This window comes from Ascidia mentula, chromosome 1 (assembly GCF_947561715.1).
Source record: "Ascidia mentula chromosome 1, kaAscMent1.1, whole genome shotgun sequence".
In the NCBI taxonomy this organism is placed as follows: domain Eukaryota; kingdom Metazoa; phylum Chordata; class Ascidiacea; order Phlebobranchia; family Ascidiidae; genus Ascidia; species Ascidia mentula.
In genome coordinates, this window is record NC_138566.1 from 27,837,506 (window position 1) to 27,858,541 (window position 21,036).

Here is a 21,036-nt window from a genome sequence, read left to right on the forward strand (position 1 = left end):
ATACACAATCCTGTCACCTCAGTAAATTCACTTGATCAGTCGTCACCAGCAACTTCTGTTGTTGCAGTTATGCTTGAATTCGTTTGTTCTGGGGAAACATAATGGATCCACTTCGTGCAAAATCTGACATTTTATGCAACTTTTGTGCAATGAACAAAATGATCCCAATTTTCCTGATCATTTATTTCCAGTTTAATCTCACCTTTGTGTTCCTTTTTTTCATCTGACTTTTGTCTCTCTGATGATCTCCTTCGACTTTCTGTTGCAAATGGAAAATCACATTGGATAGAAATATTAAAATCTAAATATTTACCTCTCTTCTTATCATGGTCTTCACTTTTTCTTGACCTTTTCCTTTCTCGACTCCTAGATCTGTAAGAGTTCAACATTACGATTTACTTAGTGCAAAATAATTGCCAGACAAAACAATATCAGAGCCAGATAACTACTAAATGAGATTGGGATGCAGATTTTTCAAACAAGATGAACTTTGCACGCCTGTCTTGTTCATAAAAACATTTACTTTACAGATGGCCTAAAAATTAAATTAATTATTAAATATTTTTGCCTCTCTTTGTTCCGCTTGCTTGATTCCTTATGATCATGACGACTTCTATCACGATCAGAAGAACTTTTATGATCACGGTCACGGGATCTTCTTCGCTCACGTGTGCCTTTTGTTTCACTTCTTCTGTCACGGGAGCCTCGGTCTCTGTCACTTTTGTGATCAAGAGACCTCTTCCTATCAATTTCACGTGAGCGATCGACTCTGAAATGATCGGGAATACAACGTTCACCACCACCACCACAGAGTGTTGCAGCAGTAAACATCATTGATGCCATAAAATTGTCAACACATGTTTTTTGTGGGATAGTTAAGCAATATATTTACATAGTAGAAAATGTGATTTATTACCTGAAGTATTAAAACATGATATGTGACTTCATTACGTTCCCCTGAATGAATGCACAACTCACCTTGCATCACGATCATGTGATCTGCTGCCACGATCATGTGATGATCTTTCGCGACTTGATACTTCCTTTCCATCATCCCTGATGAAAAAGATTGTTTTGTGATGATAATTATGAGTAAAATTACGTCGCAACCGACCTGTTTTGTCTCCTCTCTTCTCTGTGTTTTTCCGAAGCTTTTGTCAACTTGTCCTGCAAAAAATTTGCAATTTTTACTGCGTTTGTCAGTAAACAATATCTTTGCCACATAAACCAGGAGCAGAGTTGCCACCAACATCTTGGTTGCCACAGGAATCTTTACAATATTTAGATAAAACCAATTAGGAAAATGTATGTACCAGAAAACAGGCAATAAATATTTGTTACCAATTATAATATTTATAAAAAATCTCTGACATCTCAACCCTAACCCAACCCAAGCAATCAACCTTCATTTCAGCAATAGTTGATTTGATTTTAGCATAACCCATATGCTGTTTTCCCATCAAATGATCATCAACGCGTGATTGTGCGTCCCCGACGATCAGGAACGCACCACAAACCTCGCACACCTCCATTTGTTTCTCTTGCACAGAAAATGTGTCCAAGAGTTGCTACAAAACCAAACATTGTTTTTAGCCGTGTATGAAAAATAAAAACAGAAATAGTTTGTGATACAAGTAGTTTCTTAATTTTAAGCGAATATATCATTTTAAAACTAAGGACCCAATTAAAAATCTTTGAGTTTGTGACTCCTGGGTGAGTCTCTTACCCCTCCTTTCTGTGCTTGAAGTTGTTCCCTTTCATCCTTAAGTTGTTCACACAACTTCATGATAGACTGGGCTTGTTCAACTTCGCCTTCACTGCCAAGCTTCTCTATATTATCCAACATCTCGGTGATACGAGTGTTCAAAACTGATATCTTCTCATCAAGTTCAGAATTGTTTGAATGAACTTGTTGCTAAAACACATATATTAAGATGACAACGTTTCATAATGGAATTACTCAATAAATTTATTTGTTCGTGGAAACAACATTAAAGGTAAATATCTTTATTCACTTTTTGATTTTTCTCCTCGGTCAGTTGAAGTCTTTGATGATTTCTTCTAATTCTTCTTTCTACATCTTGCCAACAGTTTTGTAAAAAGCAAAGGAAATCCTCTTCATACCCCATCTTCATGTAACGGTTGCTTGATTCATATTTCTGATAATTCATTCAAATAAATCAAAAGTTAAACACAAACACGACAACATTACAAATTTTAAGACCATATATATCTAAAAAAACTTCGTCTGAAGTTAAAATCGTGGGCGTGCACCTGCCATACTCTGCAGACTGGCCATAGCCTAAGCTTTTTAAATAGTCTGTGACACTAATACAGCAGTGTGTGCCAAACTGTAATGGAATTTTCTACTGTTGAGTAAAGTTAACACAAACTCTTACATAATAAACCAAACAAGGAACAAACTTCAAAAAATAAAAAAAAGATGTCTATTAGGGCGTTCACCCAAAAAGAATTCTTTGGTGATTACAGTACAAATGCAGTAGTGGTGATTACATAAAAAATGAAATGTACTATCAATAACCTTTTTTGTTCTCTCATCATGCAACTTTGTACAACCTCCAAGATCTGACCTTGTATTTGTGAACAATTCCGCTGGGCAAAATCCACATAGAAAATGCTTGCAGACCTAAGACAGGAAAAGTAATCAAAGTTAGTCAAGTTATACATGGAAAATACAAAGCTGCTATTAACAATATATCATTCAATGATTCAGCTACAGACTGCGCTTTTTAGCATGTTATACCAGCAACAAATACCATCCACGTACATCTTCATCGCTCCAATGTAGATCATTAACTTTCTCGTCCGGGGCTGCATTCCGATTTTTCCCCATTAACTCATCTAGCATTGCTGATAAAGCCGTCATTATTACAAATTTCCTTCAGTATCGCAACCTTGCACGTTCGTTGATCAATTCCTGGGTTGCCAACTTGCCATTTACCTTGGAAATGTTTCATAAAATATTTTTAAAACACAACTATATCTTGTGAGGGGGATTTATATTTCACAAAAAAAATAACCAACAAAAAAACTACTGGTTTAATTTATAAATGTTATCTTTTTTAAAATATGAATTAAAAGAATAATCCTGCAGAATTCGTGTTCAGTGTTTCCCCAAGGAAAACTTTTCTTTGCCAAATTTTATTTTCCGCTTGTAACAAAAAGGGGAATGAATATATGCTTCGTAAATCTAAAAACATTTCTGCAATACCAGAACTAATAATCCAGACAAACTGGTATCTGTCTGAAATATAATTGTACTCTTACTTGTTTTTATAATTGCGTTAAATGTAAAAATGGATCATCTTCTGCCACCTACAAACTGGGTAAATCACAAGCACCAAGATTTTTAAAAACATGAAACTAACTGTGTCACACTGGGCAACTGAGGTTCAACGGCCTGTAGTTTATCGGTGTTTACATAGTACGGGACGACTAGTTAGAAATCCTGAAGTTGACCAGACACAACTTTTCTTGTCAGTAGTATGCGGCGGAACGGTCATGACTTCGCACTGAAAAAACAGCGGATCGCGAGCGTTTAACTTCGTTCTGTGAGATTCAGTGTCGTAACAATGAAATTGCGCGGCGCGTTTTTTGTCAAACAAAGCTTAGGAGAAGCGGGCAAGGTTTTAATTGAATGCTGTGGTAGACAGATGTGTTAAGCAGGTATGAAGGTGATTTGCGCTGGCGCGGCCAAGACTGGAACCAAATCAATCGCTGCCGCTCTGAGACTTCTAGGTTATGATAAAGGTAGGTAGGCTTCGGGCTTCGTGCTTTTCTATCCTTTTCATAAATTTGAAGACGAATTGCGATTTGTGTTGCCTTAGGCGCTTGTTGTAATTAACGTAGAATGTGACTGAGGATTAACATACAAACTTTTGGGTATGCTTTGGTACAGTAGTATTCATTGCTTCACGCTTACAAGAAGTGTTTTAAAGCCCGGCAAAGCCTCGGGTTCTAGCAAAACGATAATATGTCAAACGAAAAACGGTAGACTTTTATTTGTTTTAGCCGCAGCTATGTAATAAATCCGATGTAAACATTGGGGAAGTTTGGTGCGGGGTGTTGAAATTTATACTACAGGATGTCAAAACTCCGACAATATTCGAGCATTTCCACAAATGCGGTCTTCCCACCAATGACTAACGCCACACAAGCCGCCTGTTTCCTGGATTGGGCGTTTCCAGGGTTGACAAATTTAACTTTAATTGCAAGTCATTGCTGGAAGATTGCAACGAACCCCTCAGCAAACTGATCTTTTGTGTGGCAACAACAGCAAGCTTATTACGTCCGCCAATAATTTGCTTGGGTTGAACTTGACGCAAACCACGGTTGAAAGTGGTATCTGAGATAAATGAAAGTTTGCTTTACAAACGATATTCCATAACGTTTAAGGACTCGAGAATTTAAAAATTCGTTTATTTTTGCCACGTTAGCAACAAAACTAGACTTCTAGTTGGAAGTAGTGCAACAAAGGTTTTGCCGTTTCTTTCCACGCTTCAAGTTACCCCTTTTCGCACACCCGATGAAGCATGATAGGCCGCCTAACAAAAACCTTACTACTCAAGACAGTTTCTTTTGAACGAGCTTATAATATTATTTCCACGTTCAGTCAACTTTGAAGGCATTCCAGTCGTTCCAAGTACTCTATCTTTTCAAGGTCACAAAACAATTAAATGTCAAACTTTTTACTTTGGGAAGAGCAAATGCATTTTTATTCCCTTTTATGTAGTGTCAGTGCCAATGGTACCTTCATACTTTGTTACTCACAACTGGTATTGTTTGCAGTGTATGACGTAGAAGAAGCAATCGAATATGGGTTTGAAGAATGGGAGGCTGTATGGGAAGGTTCTGTCCCAAACCTTGACAGATTACTTGATCGTGTTTATTCCAAAGGTGTAGAAGCTGTGGTTGATCTCCCACATTCCTATTTTTTCGATGAGTTCCTACAGAGATGGCCAGATGCCAAGGTATCATTTGTCGCTTCTAGGATAACCACATCAAGCTTGAGGCACAGTTAAATATTTGTGTAGAAATTAGCGTTCTCAAACAAACCTGATAGCTTCCTTCGCAATGAAAGTGTAAACACCCTGGAGCAAATCAGATGCCAATCTTACAGCCAACCAGAAAGCACGCAATGTTTCGTGACCTTTAATTGACCTTGTTCGATATGCCTCCAATTTCGAACGTAAACTTGCGCAAAACCTGGAGGCGATCGATACGATTTAAATATTTTGACATTTTGCAACAAATAAAATTATATTAGACATTCCAAAGCACTGAATGTTGCCGAAACATACAGATGCAAAAACGTCATATTTGTTACATTCAAAATCAATTTTGGTGACGTAGGTGGTGCTAATGGTGAGGGATCCAAACGATTGGTTCGAAAGTTACGAGAAAATGATTGCAAGAGCTTTAAGCGATTACAACATGCTGCGTCCATTCTATTATTTTTCTCCAACTTTGAGAAGGTTGTTGAAGTGGTATTACAACCTCTCAATCGTCACATTGGTAAGATACAAATGTTCTAGTTTAGTTTTTGATTCGCTAGGAACTGTTGATGGCGCATGTTTAAAAGGAACCAAATATTTAAAAGGAACGAAGACAGAAGTCTTCAACCATGAATCAACAGATGTTTCAAATCCGAATTTCTGTTTAAAATTGATCATGTTTTAAGAAAGTTAACACATGAACCAGAGTGAAAATCTTATAAGACTGACTATACAGGCTGTGGTGCCCGACACTGTCCGGTGATATGACCCTGATTGTCAAATGTGTATGATTGTCTTTATGTGAAAAACAGAGTTGCAATCTTTCCGTGATGATAATTGCGTCCTTGAGAACGTAATTCTAGACCATATAATAAAATGCCTTGGAGTAAAATTCTAATAAAAATTCACTTTTATTTTAAGGGCGATGTCCATCCCCATGAAATTTTGTGGAAAAAATTTTTTAAACGTCACAATACTTACGTTCGAGCTGTTGTTCCAAAATCTCAACTTCTTGAATTTAACGTAGAGCAGGTAGGTGGATGTGATCTGACGCAAAAATTGGGTATTGCCATAAAATATATCGTTTCCTACAATAAACTTCCCTCGTAGTTATTATCTACGTCACATGGTTTTTGAATGTCACAAATAATCAACAAATCAAATATTGTTATAGGGTTGGGAACCTCTCTGCAAATTTCTTGGAAAGGAAATCCCTTTGGCGTCGTTTCCATGCGAGAACCAAGCTGATGATCGACTAAATGTTGCGGACAGGATGATGCAACAGACGTGGATAGCCAAGAAAATGATAAAAGAAATTAAATTTATCATTTCATTCCTCTTCATCCTATTTCTTATTTTTGTTGCCCTTCTTCTTACATGACTCGCCTGGTGGCGCCCTTGTGATAATCTAATAACGTATTACAAATTCACATGACGTGAAGATCTAAAATCAGGCATAAATTAGTATTTTCCATGATAATTTATGAGCTTTAAAATCGTGCTCTTTCAATTTTTATTCTTTTTTTAAAATTAATGTTGCCAAAAATTGTGTTCTTTTTACGTGTAAACCAACAAGGGTTTTTGCCATTCGTCGTTTTCATAAAAAAAATCATGAAATAATTTTATAGGAAGCAATTTGCTCCCAATCGAAATGCGATATTAGAGATTCAACTCTAATGCTGATGTTTAATAGTTTTAACCTCGTCCCAATTGTTTGGTTGACCAAGATATGCAACACAATTCATTGGGAAATCCCCTGTTTTGAATACCTCACGTCAGAAATTACGATAAATAATTTGTTTCAAATTAGATTTGAAATGGATGAACTCGGGTAAAATGTTGTGAATATTTGATGTTAATAAATTGATAAGTTTTCTCATGTGGAGTTCGGGTTGCCAAAACAATCTCAAGCTGGAATTGAAATAATGAGGATGATGTCACTGTGACGTCATCATGTCGTCACTAGCAGAAAAAGAGCAACCAGTAAACAAAATAATGTATTTGTCACAGTGATGTTAAATCAAGGGCGGAACTTTCGGATCGTCGATGAAATCGTGTGAGTTTTTCCGACAACCTTTCTCCATTTTACCCGAAGATTGTTGAAAGTTCCTTGTGATATTTTCAAGTTTGTTTCTGACAGTTTCAACCTGTTTCACTTCCAGAAATTCCCTTGTGGTTGTAGACTTCCCGTTTGGCAAACCTCCCTTTTCGCTGAAATGGAAATTACGTCAATCGGTAGCTAAGGGAACTAGACCTGTAAGCGTGGGCAGTGAGCCATTGTCCGCCTCCTACTCAACAAATTAAACATTGGTGCATGTTACCGCAACAACTCAAGAGGTTAATTATAGGGGAAAACATACCAAAAAGTAACGAACAAAGCAACAGGTGGTGAGTTGTCAAATATCACGCCTACCTCTTTGCGACCGGATGAGTTGCTGGTACAGGGGGTGGAGTCAACTTTGGCATTGTAACTATTAGATGGCCGGTAGCTTGCGATCGCCTTGCTGAGCTTGCATCCACTTTCACTTCGTCCATCAAAACCAACTGAAGGATGGATTCTTTCATTGTTACCCGGATGTACCACGGCTGGACATCAACATCTGTTGAATAAAAAAGTGCAGGAATATTACAAGAAACCACGGGCGTATCCAGGGGGGTCCGAGTTTTTTTCAACTTTGACCAAAAAAACGCATCGTGCTTGCACTCGCCATTGTTCCAAACAGGGAGCATTGTTACCAAACATGTTGCATTGTTTCGAAACAAGTGTCATTTTTTCGTCAGTCTAAGGAAGAAACGTCGTTTTTTAGTGGTCACGTTGTTGTAATGGCAAGGGTTTTATTTGCGTGAAAATCAATTAGTTCAGTTGTTAAACACGTTGCCAATATTACGCATGTTGAAAACAACTGTTAGCGCTCGCATAGGTGCAAAGAGGAATATAAGGCTACTGCTTGGAAAATAGTTTTTATTTGTATGTTTTCTTAATAACGTAAGCCCACGTTTGATCCCTTTTGGTTACAAATATATTCAAGCCTTTCTTGTAAATGGTTTGAAAGTGGTAGTAATAAAACTACGGCGCAAGCACCACCGAAAAAAACTTGCATCGAGTGTTCCACAATTGCGCAAGCCAGGAAGCCACCGTTTATGTGACGATTTGCGCGAACACGGGCGTTCGGATTTTGCGATTCTCGCCCACAATTAACCTTAGTTTACACCTGAAAATCGGGGAATTCCCAAAAAAATTTGGATCCCCCTTTAAAAAAATCCTGGATACGCCTATGCAAGGAAAGCTCAGCAGTAGAAACAGAAGTTAATATAAATGCGGTTGCTCCACAGAAGTGCTTTAATAAGAAACCACTGCCAGTGTAAGATGTGGATCCATAGAAGGTTTGTCAACAATTAAGTCGCTGGAGGATTTTAGATTAAAAATCTATTTTTGATTCAAGTTGATAGAAAACATGCATAGAAATCTTCGGACAGTCTTCTGGAGAACAAAGACTTGGATCTGATTTAGTTTTGAACAGACAGACAAATGACTTAAGGTCTTCTCTTATATAACTTGATGATTCAAGCTGATAGATAAAAAGGCAATTGCGCAACAATGTAGATCAAATAAAACACATTTATATGAGAAAAACTAAGCATATTTCTATTTATTCCAAGATACTACTGTTAAAAATCATCTAAGTAAGCACAGCACCACAACCTTGGTTGGAGGATACTTGCTACATTGTTGAGTGAGCTTTATTAGTAAAGAGAATACATGCTTGACAACATGTTGCTTACCAATTAAAGAGGTGTCAAGGTATTTCCAACATGCCATATCTAGTATTATCGACTGGTCATCTTCACTCTCTGTAAGCTTAAACTCAACTTTAGATTGGTTCACATTCATTGGTTCTCCATCCAAGTTAAAAAGTCTGCGTTCTTGTCTGAAAACAACAATCTTTGAAATGGAATTCCAGTAAAATAACTGGATTGGGAGAACAAAACCATTTTAAATCCTAGGATTTAACCCAAGTTTTAAAACTAGTATAAATTAAAGATCATGATTTAAATATGTAAATTTCAAAACAATTACTTAATAGCTTTTGGTTCCGTAAATTTTGATTCTTTGGTCTTCTCTCTGTTTTCACGTAGTTTATTTTGGATCGAAGTCCGTGTTTCTGGAGTGTAATCGACTTTCTCTTTCCAAAAATCTTCTTCATTCTTTTGCTTTTCTTCCACGTTTAATTCATCAGCTGCAAAATAAATAATGTTAGAATTAACATGGCTTGACTAGCATTAAAAATATCAAATAAATCATACATTCATTTTCACAAGTAGGTGCTGGTGGAGTTTGTGATTCCATTTTTTGCTTCGCTCTTTTTTTTATATAAGCATTCTCTTGTTGTTTGATGGATTTCCTAACCAAAAAATACAAAACAGAATCTTTGCTATTATTTACCAAACTAATTTATGGTCACCGAAGTTGTTCAATGTCTTGTGTTGCTTTGATCCTCTCAGACTTTTCAATTTCGTGGCCATCAATCCATTTTAATTGGGTCAATGTCCCAATGACAAACTCCTGGTAACCTGATGGCAGAAAAACATGGGTGACGCATTTTGTTTTGTGTGAAGTTTTTTTTTATTTGATCTGGATTTAAATGTTTTTCTGGTGATAGCTTGATTACCTTCATATTGCGTGCATGGGTTCCCCGTCAAATACAAGTCTTCAAGAAATATATTCTTTTTTAAACTTTCAATGCTTGTTAATTTCCCAACAAAATTTACCGTCAAATCAAGTTTTTTTAAGGACTCACAGTTCTGCAAAGCCAAACACATTAAAATTAAACTTAAAACCACCAATATCTGAGCCCACACCTGAAGGTTTTCCACAAGTTCAATGTTATTAAGTGCCAGGTTAAGATATTCCAATTTTTTTAACCTTCCAACATTTTCAATTTTGCCTGAAAAACAAAGACATGAAGCCTCCAACTTGACTTAAACAAATTCTGGCATACCCTCTAGTTTTGTGCAATTTTATGCAAAATTATTTCATAGAGGCATATTTCATATTGCAATTTTTCAACATTGTAAATTTAAAAACTCACTTCAGTTATAAGAGTTTGCAGTTTCAATACGCAACGTAGGCTCACCTATTAAATTGTTTTGTAAGTAGAGTATTTTTAACTCCCTGCACCATTTTTCAATGTGTTCAATTTTCTCCAAATCTTGTTGATGAAGAGAAAGTTCTTCCAAAGAAAAAATTTCACTGTTATTGTGTTCTGCGCGCTTTCGAATGAGTTCCTCAGAAATGCGAACCATGGCTGAAAATTGATGAATTTCTAACTTTCCCAAGCAAGATTCAAAATAACAATGCAAATATTTTCGGGGGAATTACTTGGCGCTCATTCGAAATTGCCCTTCGCAAACCACTCCGCATTCATGTGTTTCATAAAAGTGCCATATTTCTAATTAAGTTTCAAAATTTAAGATCAAGGTGTGCGAATTTTGCAACCTTACAAGCGAAGCAGAAGTGAAAACAGTTGTCAAGCAGAGGTTGCGTGGGTGGTTGCGAAACAGAGTTTGTGTGGACAGTACGTGTTTCGACGAAGAAGAACCGAAATTTACTGGAGGAAGCATTTCTTCTATAAAACGAGTTTGGTTAACAAATCTTCGCATTTGCACAAGCCTGACCTACAAAATGCAACAGAAAGTTATCTGCTTGTTTGTGATTTTCATGTTGGTCAACTCCATGTTTGTTGGTGAGTAAATAGAGTGTTTTTGTGAAAGTGTTGTGGACGGAATTGTGTGTTGTTTTGCAGAGGTGGAAAGCAGAAGGTGCAAGCAAATAGCCAATAATATCTGCAATGGAAACCACGTTTGCTACAAACAATTCAAGAAGTTTCTTTGTCGAAGAGCAAACAAAGCCCCGCAAGCACGAAGGCGTAAAAGTGATAAATATATGTGTTTACTGAGTTTCGACATATTCAAACACCGTTTTAGCAAACAGAAACTTATTGTAGGCAATGTAATATTTTTTAAATTATTGAAATCTTAAAACCAAGTGGGTTAAACAAAATAATTAATCATCTTTTCTTTAGGTATACAATACATTTGCAGAGGAAGACGTTTCACGGGATTTTTGCAAATTTCAGACAAAATGAGATTTTGCCGATTTTTTGCGAAACTATAAAAATAAAAGCGGCCATTTCAAATCGTTTTGAAAATACTATCACTAATATCTATTTGCTTCCTAATCCTACATAACGTCGACACCAAAAGTAATTTAGGTTGTAAAATTAATGTTTGCCTTACCATTAACAAACAGCCATGCTCATAAAGAGCGGCAACTTGATGATGAAAAAGCAAACAATAAAGTGACATTGTAGTTGTCGTAATATAGTTGTCGCCTTTGACGTTGTTTTCCCATTCTTTATCCTCTGTATATTGAGCCATATGCTTGAATGTGAATTTCGTCAAATAAATATGTGTGTGGCAAAGTTTGAGGAACTACCATTACGTTATCCAGCACTTGAAGTTCTCAGGGTATGGTACAACTTCGTTTATCCATTGCATCATCGTAAAAATATCTTTTTTGCCGCACGAACCTCGAAAATAAATTTATATCAAAGGAGTGGTGAAAACACTTTCAGCTTTATATCTGGCATATTAACCTCTCTTTTCTGGTGTGTTGACACTTATTGAAAAAGTCTTAATTTTTTTCGCACCATCAGCCTTCGGGGGGTTCAGGTGCAACTGTAGTTCGTTTCTGTGACAATTTTCATACGTGATGTTGGCGGACTCAATTTTCCATGAGCTTTTATATCAGAAGGCGAAACCCCAAGCCGCATGTGAATGCCACAAACTATCAAGGTGCGCTTGGCGACACCCATTTATTTTGCCAGAGGAAAACATAGGCCTACAAATTGATTCGAGTGCGTTAATGGCCCAAAGTTCCTTTCGAACTATGGGGTCTTTTGCGCCTCCGAAAATATTTTGGTTTGTTGGCAATATAGCCTACCACGTCATGTTCAAGTATGTTTTTTTACGATGAAGTTCATTTGTGTAAAACCACTCATTCGTATTATGCGGTTTTGTTACGCCGATGTACAAAGCCACAATACAACAATAACTGAAAATATTCATGTTTACGCTGCACTTTTATGGAAGGACATTAAAATATAAAAAACCTTAATAGCGTTTCGTCTAAAGTTTATTTCGCGGTGTTGTGGTAAAAAATAAAAAAAATTAAGAGATTTCTCTGAGATACAGATTGCCACTGTTTTGACCTTTAAAGGTCTCATCAGTGCAGATTGGTGATAGTTTGATTTCAAATAATTTTTATTCGTTTTACTGAAGAAACAGCCAACCACGTCAGCAATAAGCTTGACAACGTGTTCCGCAAAAATAATTTGGAACGCACGTTTAATAAAACACTCGTACAACAAGACATGCCGGCGTAGCATTCCTTGACGTAGAACACGTCTATTTCACCCGATCTCTGTTCGCATTCAGAACCATTGACCACACTAAGGCCACTGCTTTGCACCGTTGCTCCCTTGACGGGTATTCTTACCACCCTCCGACGGTTTTCAAAGATATTTTACATGGAGAGGCAAAAAGATTGCGCCGCTTGAATGAATCCGATGAGGACTACCATAGCAACCTGGAAAACCTCAATGCTAAAGTCATACAATTGAGTTTTCCAAAAAACATGGTTAACGACGTCCTAAACCTGGCGAAAGACTGGAAGGAAAGGTTTGGCCCAGTGTCACCCACTGCACATCCGTACTGGACATATGGGCTACAAGTTTTGTAAACTTACTCCGACCAAGTCCTAAAGAGAAGATCCTGCATTCACATACCACGGTAGTTTACAAGCGCCCACACACTCTCTTGCAGTATGCTCACCAAAGTATAGGAGCATCGCTCGTTGCGACGATCAAAACCCGCACAAAACAGGACTGTCACAGCCTTGCGGCCATTGCGCACTTTGTGGGAATTTCGGCAACCACACATCAATGGTTGTAAGTACTAACCAATTATTAACACCCAGTGGGCCAATTCCACTCCGTCAGACATTGGCTCGTCGAAACTATGGCATTTATATAGCTACCTGCCTTTTATGTGGTGGTTTATGTGGTGACCAAACTTCCGCTTATCGTCGAAGTTTCCACCAACTGTGTTGTCATGGTGACAATCATTATCAGTGAAGTAGAGTCAGATCACCGCCGGCATTTTACCGCTGTCGTTTGCAGTTTGTTGTTTCCCCCCCCCCCCTTTTCCTTTGATATTATGTTTTATCGAGCGTCCCCACAAACAACCCAAAGCCGACATTTCGTTAAAGTCGCAATCGTTAAATCTGTGATTGCCAGTTTGTGGGGTATTTCTACATTTGTATTACTATTGGTTAACTCCGTTGTTGTGTTGTTTTTTAGCGATACCGATGATGCCTGCACAGACAGGCGAAATATATATGTCGTAGAAACTTGAAACAGACAGACGACTTAGGATTTTTTATCATATTCAGTGCAGATTGGTTCGACTGTTGTAGACGATTTTGCCGACCAGGCAAAGATTTCCACTTCGTGGTGACCATACAATCACCCTCATCAAAGGAATTGCACTGATGAGACCTTACAGGTCGAAACAGTAGCCATCTGTATGCAGCTCACAGAAATCATATTATTGACTCCACTTTGCTTATATATTGGAGTTTTTTCAAAATCACTTTGACAGCAGAGGTTAAAACATTCAGTTGAAAAAACAAAACAAATGGAGACTGAAGGATTATTCAAGTTTTCTGGACAGGTATGAGGCAACAACACACTTGGAATAACCCAATATTGTTACGGATAAGACTTGGCGTACTGAATATAATAAGCGTATGGCACTCAATAATGCAGACAATACACAAATACCTGGCAGTAATAACAAGTAGCCTGAAATGCTTGTGGATGAATAATGTGACCAACTCTAAAATAATGTTTGAATTATTCAAATGTTTACTTTTGCTACGTGTGAAAAAAATATTTCCCAATTAAAGTGACCACATTACAGTTCTAACTATAGTTGAACCATGAATGTATCAGGATTCAAAGTAAGGTTCATTGTGATAGCACACGGATAATGATAAAATCGATTCTTACAACCATAGCATGATAGAGAAGCACCAACACGTTTGCACACTACACAATGTTTTGTCAAAGCCTCGCGGACAGAATCAAACAAACCAAACAGTTGACCTCCCACACAATGCAAGTTTGGTGTCCACACAGCACATTCAGCATGCACCCAAATCTGACTTGTATCAAAGCTGTGGCAAACATGCACTGAAGTACAGTCCGATTTCAATTTTTCAGCCAGGTGATTAGAAGGAAAGTCTGAATTTCTTGTGCTATGGTGAATTTCAACTGCTGGTTCGTTAAATACAATTGAATCAATTTTTGGTACACACTTTTGCCCAGGTTTCACCTGCGATGTGAATTTAACTTCACCATCTAAACCAGGAATATGGAATTTGCGAAAAGAGTTTGATGATCGGTGCTTTTTGTCAGACTCCAGCAAAACACTGTCAACTATCTGCAGAAGTTTCAGGTGATCAGATTCACAACTGACAGACTTGGTTAAACTTTTCACAGATGCTACATCTGAAATGGAAAAATATTAAGTTTCATGTATACATAAGCAATATTATAAACACACAATTACCTGTTGTGGAAATAGGGCAAATTGGTTTCCTGTTTATTGTAACATAACATTTATTGTTGTTAAATTGTATCTGGAAAAATGTAGAAACATTTAAATCTTACAAAGACATTCAAACAGAGCACTCACTTTTGGGCTAGGCATTTCTGCACTGTTTGTGTGACTCTTTAGCTTGCCAGATATTTCATTAAGTTTTGCACATGCTGCATCATAACGGTCAACAACATCTGTAAACGTTGGCCTGTAAGGTCCATACAAATCTCCAACACCAGGGATAAAGTTTGCTGATAAGCCACAAAAAGCACACAAATTTGCACAACCTGATGAACTTTGTTGCTCGTCAAAAGTCAAAAATTTTTTGATCATTTGCTCAACATTCTTCTCAAACCCTTTATTTGATTCTTTGCAGAAAGACAGATGGGATTTTTTTTTTTTTAATTGCGTTTCTGGCCAATTTAGTTTGTTCCTTTTAGTGGATGGGTATTTGCCGAAACTTTGACGGGACTTGTACTGTCCAAGTGAATGAGGTTTTGCTCTTTTGTTTGATGCAACATTTTTTTTTCCGGACTTGGGTTGGTGCGTCAATTCTTTTGACAAATCCCGGCGCGTTTCAGCATAATGGTTGATTGTGGCATTTATAGCTGACATGTTTACAACCTCACCAAGTCACGTATACACCATTAAGACAAACAAACATAAGTGTTGAAAATCTGCAAATACCGAATATCAGTTAAGTTCAGTCACGGCTCACTGCTTCTTACTAACTCCGGGCATAAAAATCTTACCAAATTTTAACACAAACTTTTCCTGAAACTTCATAGCAGAGGAAAAATAATTATGACAGATTCCGGCATTCGGTTACAAGAATTTACCGTCTTGGAAACAGTGAAGCAAAATAATATTAATAATATGTAGCGGTTGCTTTGGACATTGGCAGAGGCACTCTCAATCACCATTTTTCAAATAGGCGGCGTACTGTTGAAGTCCACAACAATAATCCGATGATCATAATGTATTTTAAAAAAGGCGCCTTGAAATATCTTGTTTTGTGAAGTTTGACATGATTTGAAATTTAAACAATGAAACAAGCAAGCTGTTACAGTTAAGGAAGAGGGCCCCAAGAGGTGAATGGTCTGTGGCCCCTGGAACCATGAAGAGGGCCCCTGTCGTCATGCGGGCCAAACGGGTATCTCCCAACTTGTCTGGGAGGAGAAAATCTTCGGTTTGGGGGAGGGGATCGCGGTGGCGGTTCGAAGCCTGGTCTAAGTGGGGGTCTATAGAAATCGTACGTTGGGCTGTATCGACGTGGGGGGGGACTTTGACCATGGAAGGGGGGGCGTGAAGGGAATGGGGGTGAAAACCTAGAGTGGGGAGGAAAACGAGGGTGCATGTAGGGGTGAGGTGGGGAATACCGGGGTCGGAACACATCACTGGGTCGGGGTGGACCTCTATCAATATCAGGATGGGGGGCGTCCCGGTGACCAAGTGCATAAGGTTCCCTGAACATACAACGCACAAACGTAAACATAACATTTAATAACAGGAATTTTAAAAACAAAACACAACGGCAAGAGTCTCTTATGACGTCAATCCGGACCTGAAACGTGACGTCATTTGAGGCAGGAAGATCGGTTCCACTTTGACTCCGCGCAATTCTTCCAACTAAAAAAAGAGGTTTAACCGTTGACCGTGGGAGTCTCACATCCGGTACTTACCCGAAGTGATCTTTCATCCGGTGACGTCATAAACGGTCTTCGTTGCGGAGATAAACTCGATCTGTTGGAAAACATTAAATTGTAAGTATAGCAACACAAGCGGGTCGCCATGACAACCTTAAGTATTCTGATGATGAGCCAGGCAGTTCGTCACGTGACACAGAATCATGAGGTGATTGGTCGCGGTGTTTCACCTTCTGACGTTTGTGTTTTTTGCTTCTTTTCTTTCTTCGTTTTTTCCGGGATCTGTTTTCAGATAACAAGGTTTTGGAATCACTCGGATGACTCACCAACTTACTTGATCCTCTGATTCTCTTCTTCACTTCCAACATCTTTATCTGATTCAAGACTTGATAAAAGTTGGCCGCTGTCATTGCTGCTGTCTTCAGTGCTACTGTGACGTCGTCTACGGTGGTGGCGTTTGTGACGTTTCTTGTGTTCTGTTGGATATTCCTACAAGATAATCTCTTTGTAAAACCAGTTAAAACTTGCCCTCCCCCCCCAAATAAAGCAACCTCTTTTATGAGATGTTGACTTTCAATTTCTTCAACCATTACAACTTCCTCATATTCTACAAATAAAAGATTTACTCATTGTTATGTCACAAAGTAACCTTCACCTTCATCTTGAGGGTTTTCCTCCACCACATATTCCTCGACAAGAACATTTTCACCTTGAATTTCAACAATCTGGAAAGTAACAAAATTAATTAATTGTGTTTATTTACACCTGACGAAGCGAAGGAAATTCGCGAAAGCTTGTGTACCATTTACAATACAAAAGTCAGTCTTTTGCAAAAGAGTGCCAATCAGAGAAAGAAAATTAATTAAGTTATATAAAACGATGGGAAACTTAATTTTACGTTTTCTTCATAGACATCGTCAACTTTTGTTTGTTCTTCAACAACTTCATGATATTCATCCACACTTTGACCTCCATCAGGGCTGCTGTATTCATATTTTACACTCCTACAAAACACATTGAAAGATTACTGAAACTTTAAAAAAGTTTGTTTTTTGTTTAACAAAACTCTAATCTTTAAAAACAAATTTCTTACTCATTATAACTTTTTTCTGAATGTTGATCAGAATGCATGGCAATATTTCCAGGGTCTGATTCAACATTTTCCTTAAAAGACGGAAAATAAACTCATGGTTTAAAGTCAAACTCATTGTGACCTACTTCACTCCCTGATTCATTTAATTGTGAGTGCTTCGTGTCTGTGTTGCTTCCACCTGATACCGGAGCACTTTTCTCACTTGGTGGTGTTTTTGGACCTACCGAAATTTTACAGAAATATTCCAATGTTTACACGTAATATTTTTTTGTTAAATACAGTGTTTACAAATATATACTGTTCCCTTAGTTTTTTCCGAATCTAGCCCTCTGGTTGGCATTGTTTACTAATCAGCGACACTAATCTCCTATTTAGTATTAAGAATTCAATGAAACTAGCAGAAGTTTCGAATTGAGTCAGCTGATTTATTAGTAAAAAATCGATTTCGCCTGGACGGGCATCCTCAGTTTCTGCAAATTCGAATTTGCAAATAAAACACAGAAAGCTATACGGTAAATAAACCCAAGAATAAAATAAATTAAAATAAAATATAATAAAACATAATAAAACTGCTAAAGTTAAAAAGCAAGAAACCCTGTACTGCTGCCTTCCCTATGTGTTTACAAATAGTATGATAAACAAACCAGTCATCAAAAACAGATGTCCACCTCCATTAACAATTAAGGGTATATGTGAAAGATGCAAGGATGTGACTAGGGTTGGATATGTTTTATTTTATTAAAAGAAAACAAATACAATACTAAAGAAGATTTATTTAGCCGATTATTATGGCAAATATTTTAGCTTATTTTCCACTTTTAAATTCACGTATTTTGGCACTCAAAGTGGCAAAAAGCAAAACTTACAATTTTATTTTGACGCAAAGTTTGCATTTAAAATCTAAATGTAAAAACCTGATAAACACATAAGGTGAAAAGTTTAATAAAATCCCCAAATAGAAAAATAACAATGATTTTTACCTTTGCTTATAAGAGGATCATTATCAGAAGTTTCACTTTCATCGGTGAAAGCTTCAATGTGGGCTGGGTCTATGGAAGGCGAGTTCCCTTCAAACAACAGAGGAAGTCAGAACTACAACAACTGCATTAACATTTTACACAAACCTGTGTGCATATTTTGCGAATACTCTTCTTGAGTTTCATGAGTTGTGTCTGTGCTGTATAAGAAAAAAAACTAATTAAATTGTTATGAGACGTTAGCTCTGATCTTACGGGATAAGATTTTGTATTCCTGATCCCATTAACGATTGTATTAAATTTCGTAGAGTGTTGGCGGCTCCTTCTGGAATGACTGGAGCCTGCAGAAAAAAAATTCCTACTGCTTTATATCAGTGCAAGTTTTAGTCTTTGAATGTTAAAAATGATTGATTCCAACAAATTATTCAAGTAAAGTTTTTAATTTCATACCTGGACAGACTCTTTCTCATCAACATTTAAATTTGATTTAGCTCCAATTTCTGATTCATCTTTTGTAACTTCAACCTGGTCATTTTGTTGCTGAAATTCTAATAGTTTTTCCTCTTGATTTGTTGGGAACTCCACCTCTGCCTCATCTTCTTCATCAGCCTCATCCTTTTTACCAGCAACATCCTCCCCATCTGTCTGTAGGGAAATCAGTGATAATGAACATTGGTAAAAACATCCTGTAAAGCATGTTTAAACATTTATGCACATCAAACAATTGTGATTGTATAATGTTTCTGTTATATATATTGAAAGCAATAAAATGTTTTTACTTCATGAAATCCACCTGACCAGCAACACTTCTTTTGCGTGACACAAGTTAACCTTCAATTCAATTTTAAATGTTACTGAAACAACTTTGTGTCCACGCTTCTAGTTTAGAAAACATGTTTCGCTTTTTATTTTCTTCAGATCTACAAACAAAATACACAGGAAAGACATAGTTAAATGCTAAAAAAGTGGGTCACTCGTAACATCTGATCAGCGCCGTCCAGTATGTTAGCACCAGAGGTTTCTACTGTTCGGCCAGTTTTTATAATTTTAGCATTTAACTATGCCTTTTCTGTTTATTTTGTTTGTTGAACTGAAGCTGCTTAATAAAAGCAAAACATGTTTTCTAAAACTAGAAGCGTGGACACAAAGTTGTTCTAGTAACATTTAAAATTGTATAATAAAAGTTATGTTTTAATTGTGCCAGAAGAACAGACTATTAAATTGTTATTGTTTTCATTAAATGTGTTATTTAAGTGAGCGAAGCTTTTTTGTATTGTACAAATTTGGCAGTTTTAGTTTTTGTCAACATTTAAAATATATTTGTGAACACATCAGTTAAACCTCAGGTGCTTCGTTCTTCTCCAGTTCAGGTAAAAATTCCTGAAACAAAAACAATAGTTATTTCACCACCAACCAGAAACATTTTATCTTTAAGAAACCTTCTTTAATTCTTCTCTGTTTTCAGCAATAAAGTCAGATATTTTGGGAAGAAATTGTGTGTACATCTTGGCATCAACAACTTGGTGGAGGATGTGTTCAATGCCGGTGTTTAACATTCCGGATCTGTAAATTCAATTTTATCACATTTCATTGCAAAATGCAATAAGGTGTATATACTCACTGTACAACAGATGTTCGAACTTTTGATCGAAGCTGGTTCTTGTTCAATGAAGGCGTCCATACTTCATTTGACAAAAGTGTGTTCACAAAGGTCTCAACTCTTTGCTTGAGATTTTGAAAGGCGGGCTGAACCATATTATATGTGATAAATTAAAAGAGTTATAACACAGACTACGATATACCTTGGTGTCAATGTCAGCTAGGCAATCTCTTCGCATTTCGTCAAACATTCCATTTGTCTTGATCTTCTGAACGATTCCTTCAATGAGTTCAGGACTGGGTTCAATCATATTTAAATTTGTGGTTTTTCAACACTAAATTTTTAACCCAAACATGATTTGCGGACGTAACCACAAATTACGAGATACGACATATACGCTAACATCACTATGGCAAAAATATTTTTGTGGCAAAATTAGAAATCCTGTGCCTTTATAGTTATAAATAATATCATTATCAATTTCCGCTGAAATCGTTCAGGCTAGATATTCTTTGGCGTCCATACTATCTAAAAATATTAAACTTTTTCGCGAGAAAAAACGGAAAGCTTCTCAAATTTGACGAATATTAACCATAACCCCCCATACTTTTCCACGTTTTGCGCCCGCCGCGAACAGGTTTCGGCCATGCAACGTTGCACAAACAATAACCGCTGAAATCCCGTCAATCAAACAACCTGATACACACTCTTTGTCAAATTCGCCTCTGTGTTTGGTCAGTCGAAGCTGCTTCCAGTCGCACCACGAGGAGGTACACAGATGACTTGGTGTTTGAGCCAAATACGCCACAAACAACCCAGCGACCAACCTGAAAAAATACTTAAAAAATATGTTACACGTTTGTTACATTGACATGCCTATACTTAGCTTATACTACAATATCCCGCTGGATACGTTAACATTTTCCGCAAAACCAAGGCACGTCCTCGATTTTAGCTTCATCCGGTATGGGGCGCTCTAAAC

General features: G+C 37.2%; 5 protein-coding genes and 1 long non-coding RNA gene across 7 annotated transcripts in view; 2 read left to right on the forward strand and 4 right to left on the reverse strand.

The window, feature by feature from the left end:
- LOC145907325 (luc7-like protein 3) overlaps positions 1-3,034 on the reverse strand; it is a 4,231-nt gene extending 1,197 nt beyond the window's left edge. For both annotated transcript variants that reach the window (XM_082994756.1, XM_082994751.1), the window contains exons 1-11: positions 2,789-3,034; positions 2,543-2,647; positions 2,016-2,159; positions 1,727-1,915; positions 1,404-1,568; positions 1,115-1,167; positions 979-1,056; positions 569-769; positions 314-372; positions 203-259; positions 1-88 (exon numbers count right to left, since the gene is read on the reverse strand). The exon at positions 1-88 is cut by the window's left edge. In XM_082994756.1, coding sequence (XP_082850882.1) covers positions 36-88; positions 203-259; positions 314-372; positions 569-769; positions 979-1,056; positions 1,115-1,167; positions 1,404-1,568; positions 1,727-1,915; positions 2,016-2,159; positions 2,543-2,647; positions 2,789-2,887 — 1,203 coding nt within the window. In that variant the 5' untranslated portion in view covers positions 2,888-3,034 and the 3' untranslated portion in view covers positions 1-35. The remainder of the gene's footprint in view (positions 89-202; positions 260-313; positions 373-568; positions 770-978; positions 1,057-1,114; positions 1,168-1,403; positions 1,569-1,726; positions 1,916-2,015; positions 2,160-2,542; positions 2,648-2,788) is intronic.
- Positions 3,035-3,420: 386 nt separating this feature from the next.
- On the forward strand, positions 3,421-7,001 carry LOC145907401 (uncharacterized). The gene is made up of 5 exons (XM_082994821.1): positions 3,421-3,771; positions 4,810-4,991; positions 5,374-5,535; positions 5,937-6,047; positions 6,190-7,001. The coding sequence occupies exons 1-5, from the start codon at positions 3,690-3,692 to the stop codon at positions 6,394-6,396; spliced, it is 744 nt and encodes a 247-aa protein (XP_082850947.1). The 5' UTR covers positions 3,421-3,689; the 3' UTR covers positions 6,397-7,001.
- On the reverse strand, positions 7,000-10,524 carry LOC145907314 (dynein axonemal assembly factor 11-like). The gene is made up of 9 exons (XM_082994742.1): positions 10,151-10,524; positions 9,876-9,961; positions 9,686-9,818; positions 9,479-9,587; positions 9,321-9,418; positions 9,094-9,253; positions 8,799-8,944; positions 7,429-7,615; positions 7,000-7,226 (listed from the first exon to the last, which is right to left on the reverse strand). The coding sequence occupies exons 1-9, from the start codon at positions 10,317-10,319 to the stop codon at positions 7,031-7,033; spliced, it is 1,284 nt and encodes a 427-aa protein (XP_082850868.1). The 5' UTR covers positions 10,320-10,524; the 3' UTR covers positions 7,000-7,030.
- Positions 10,525-10,681: 157 nt separating this feature from the next.
- LOC145907441 (uncharacterized) lies at positions 10,682-11,489 on the forward strand. Its single transcript, XR_014402878.1, has 3 exons — positions 10,682-10,759; positions 10,820-10,948; positions 11,099-11,489. It is a non-coding gene; the product is annotated as an uncharacterized LOC145907441 (long non-coding RNA).
- Positions 11,490-13,718: 2,229 nt separating this feature from the next.
- LOC145907339 (uncharacterized) lies at positions 13,719-15,412 on the reverse strand. The gene is made up of 3 exons (XM_082994764.1): positions 14,835-15,412; positions 14,709-14,778; positions 13,719-14,647 (listed from the first exon to the last, which is right to left on the reverse strand). Exons 1-3 carry the CDS (start codon positions 15,351-15,353, stop codon positions 14,064-14,066), a joined length of 1,173 nt encoding a protein of 390 aa, XP_082850890.1. The 5' UTR covers positions 15,354-15,412; the 3' UTR covers positions 13,719-14,063.
- A 297-nt stretch (positions 15,413-15,709) lies between these two features.
- LOC145907241 (uncharacterized) lies at positions 15,710-20,959 on the reverse strand. The gene is made up of 18 exons (XM_082994673.1): positions 20,257-20,959; positions 20,076-20,200; positions 19,894-20,017; positions 19,796-19,834; positions 18,905-19,099; positions 18,710-18,795; positions 18,602-18,654; positions 18,458-18,544; positions 17,603-17,697; positions 17,478-17,548; positions 17,283-17,388; positions 17,040-17,109; positions 16,936-16,991; positions 16,719-16,873; positions 16,538-16,666; positions 16,421-16,481; positions 16,303-16,367; positions 15,710-16,204 (listed from the first exon to the last, which is right to left on the reverse strand). Exons 1-18 carry the CDS (start codon positions 20,362-20,364, stop codon positions 15,808-15,810), a joined length of 2,022 nt encoding a protein of 673 aa, XP_082850799.1. The 5' UTR covers positions 20,365-20,959; the 3' UTR covers positions 15,710-15,807.
- Between the last annotated feature and the right edge of the window lie 77 nt (positions 20,960-21,036).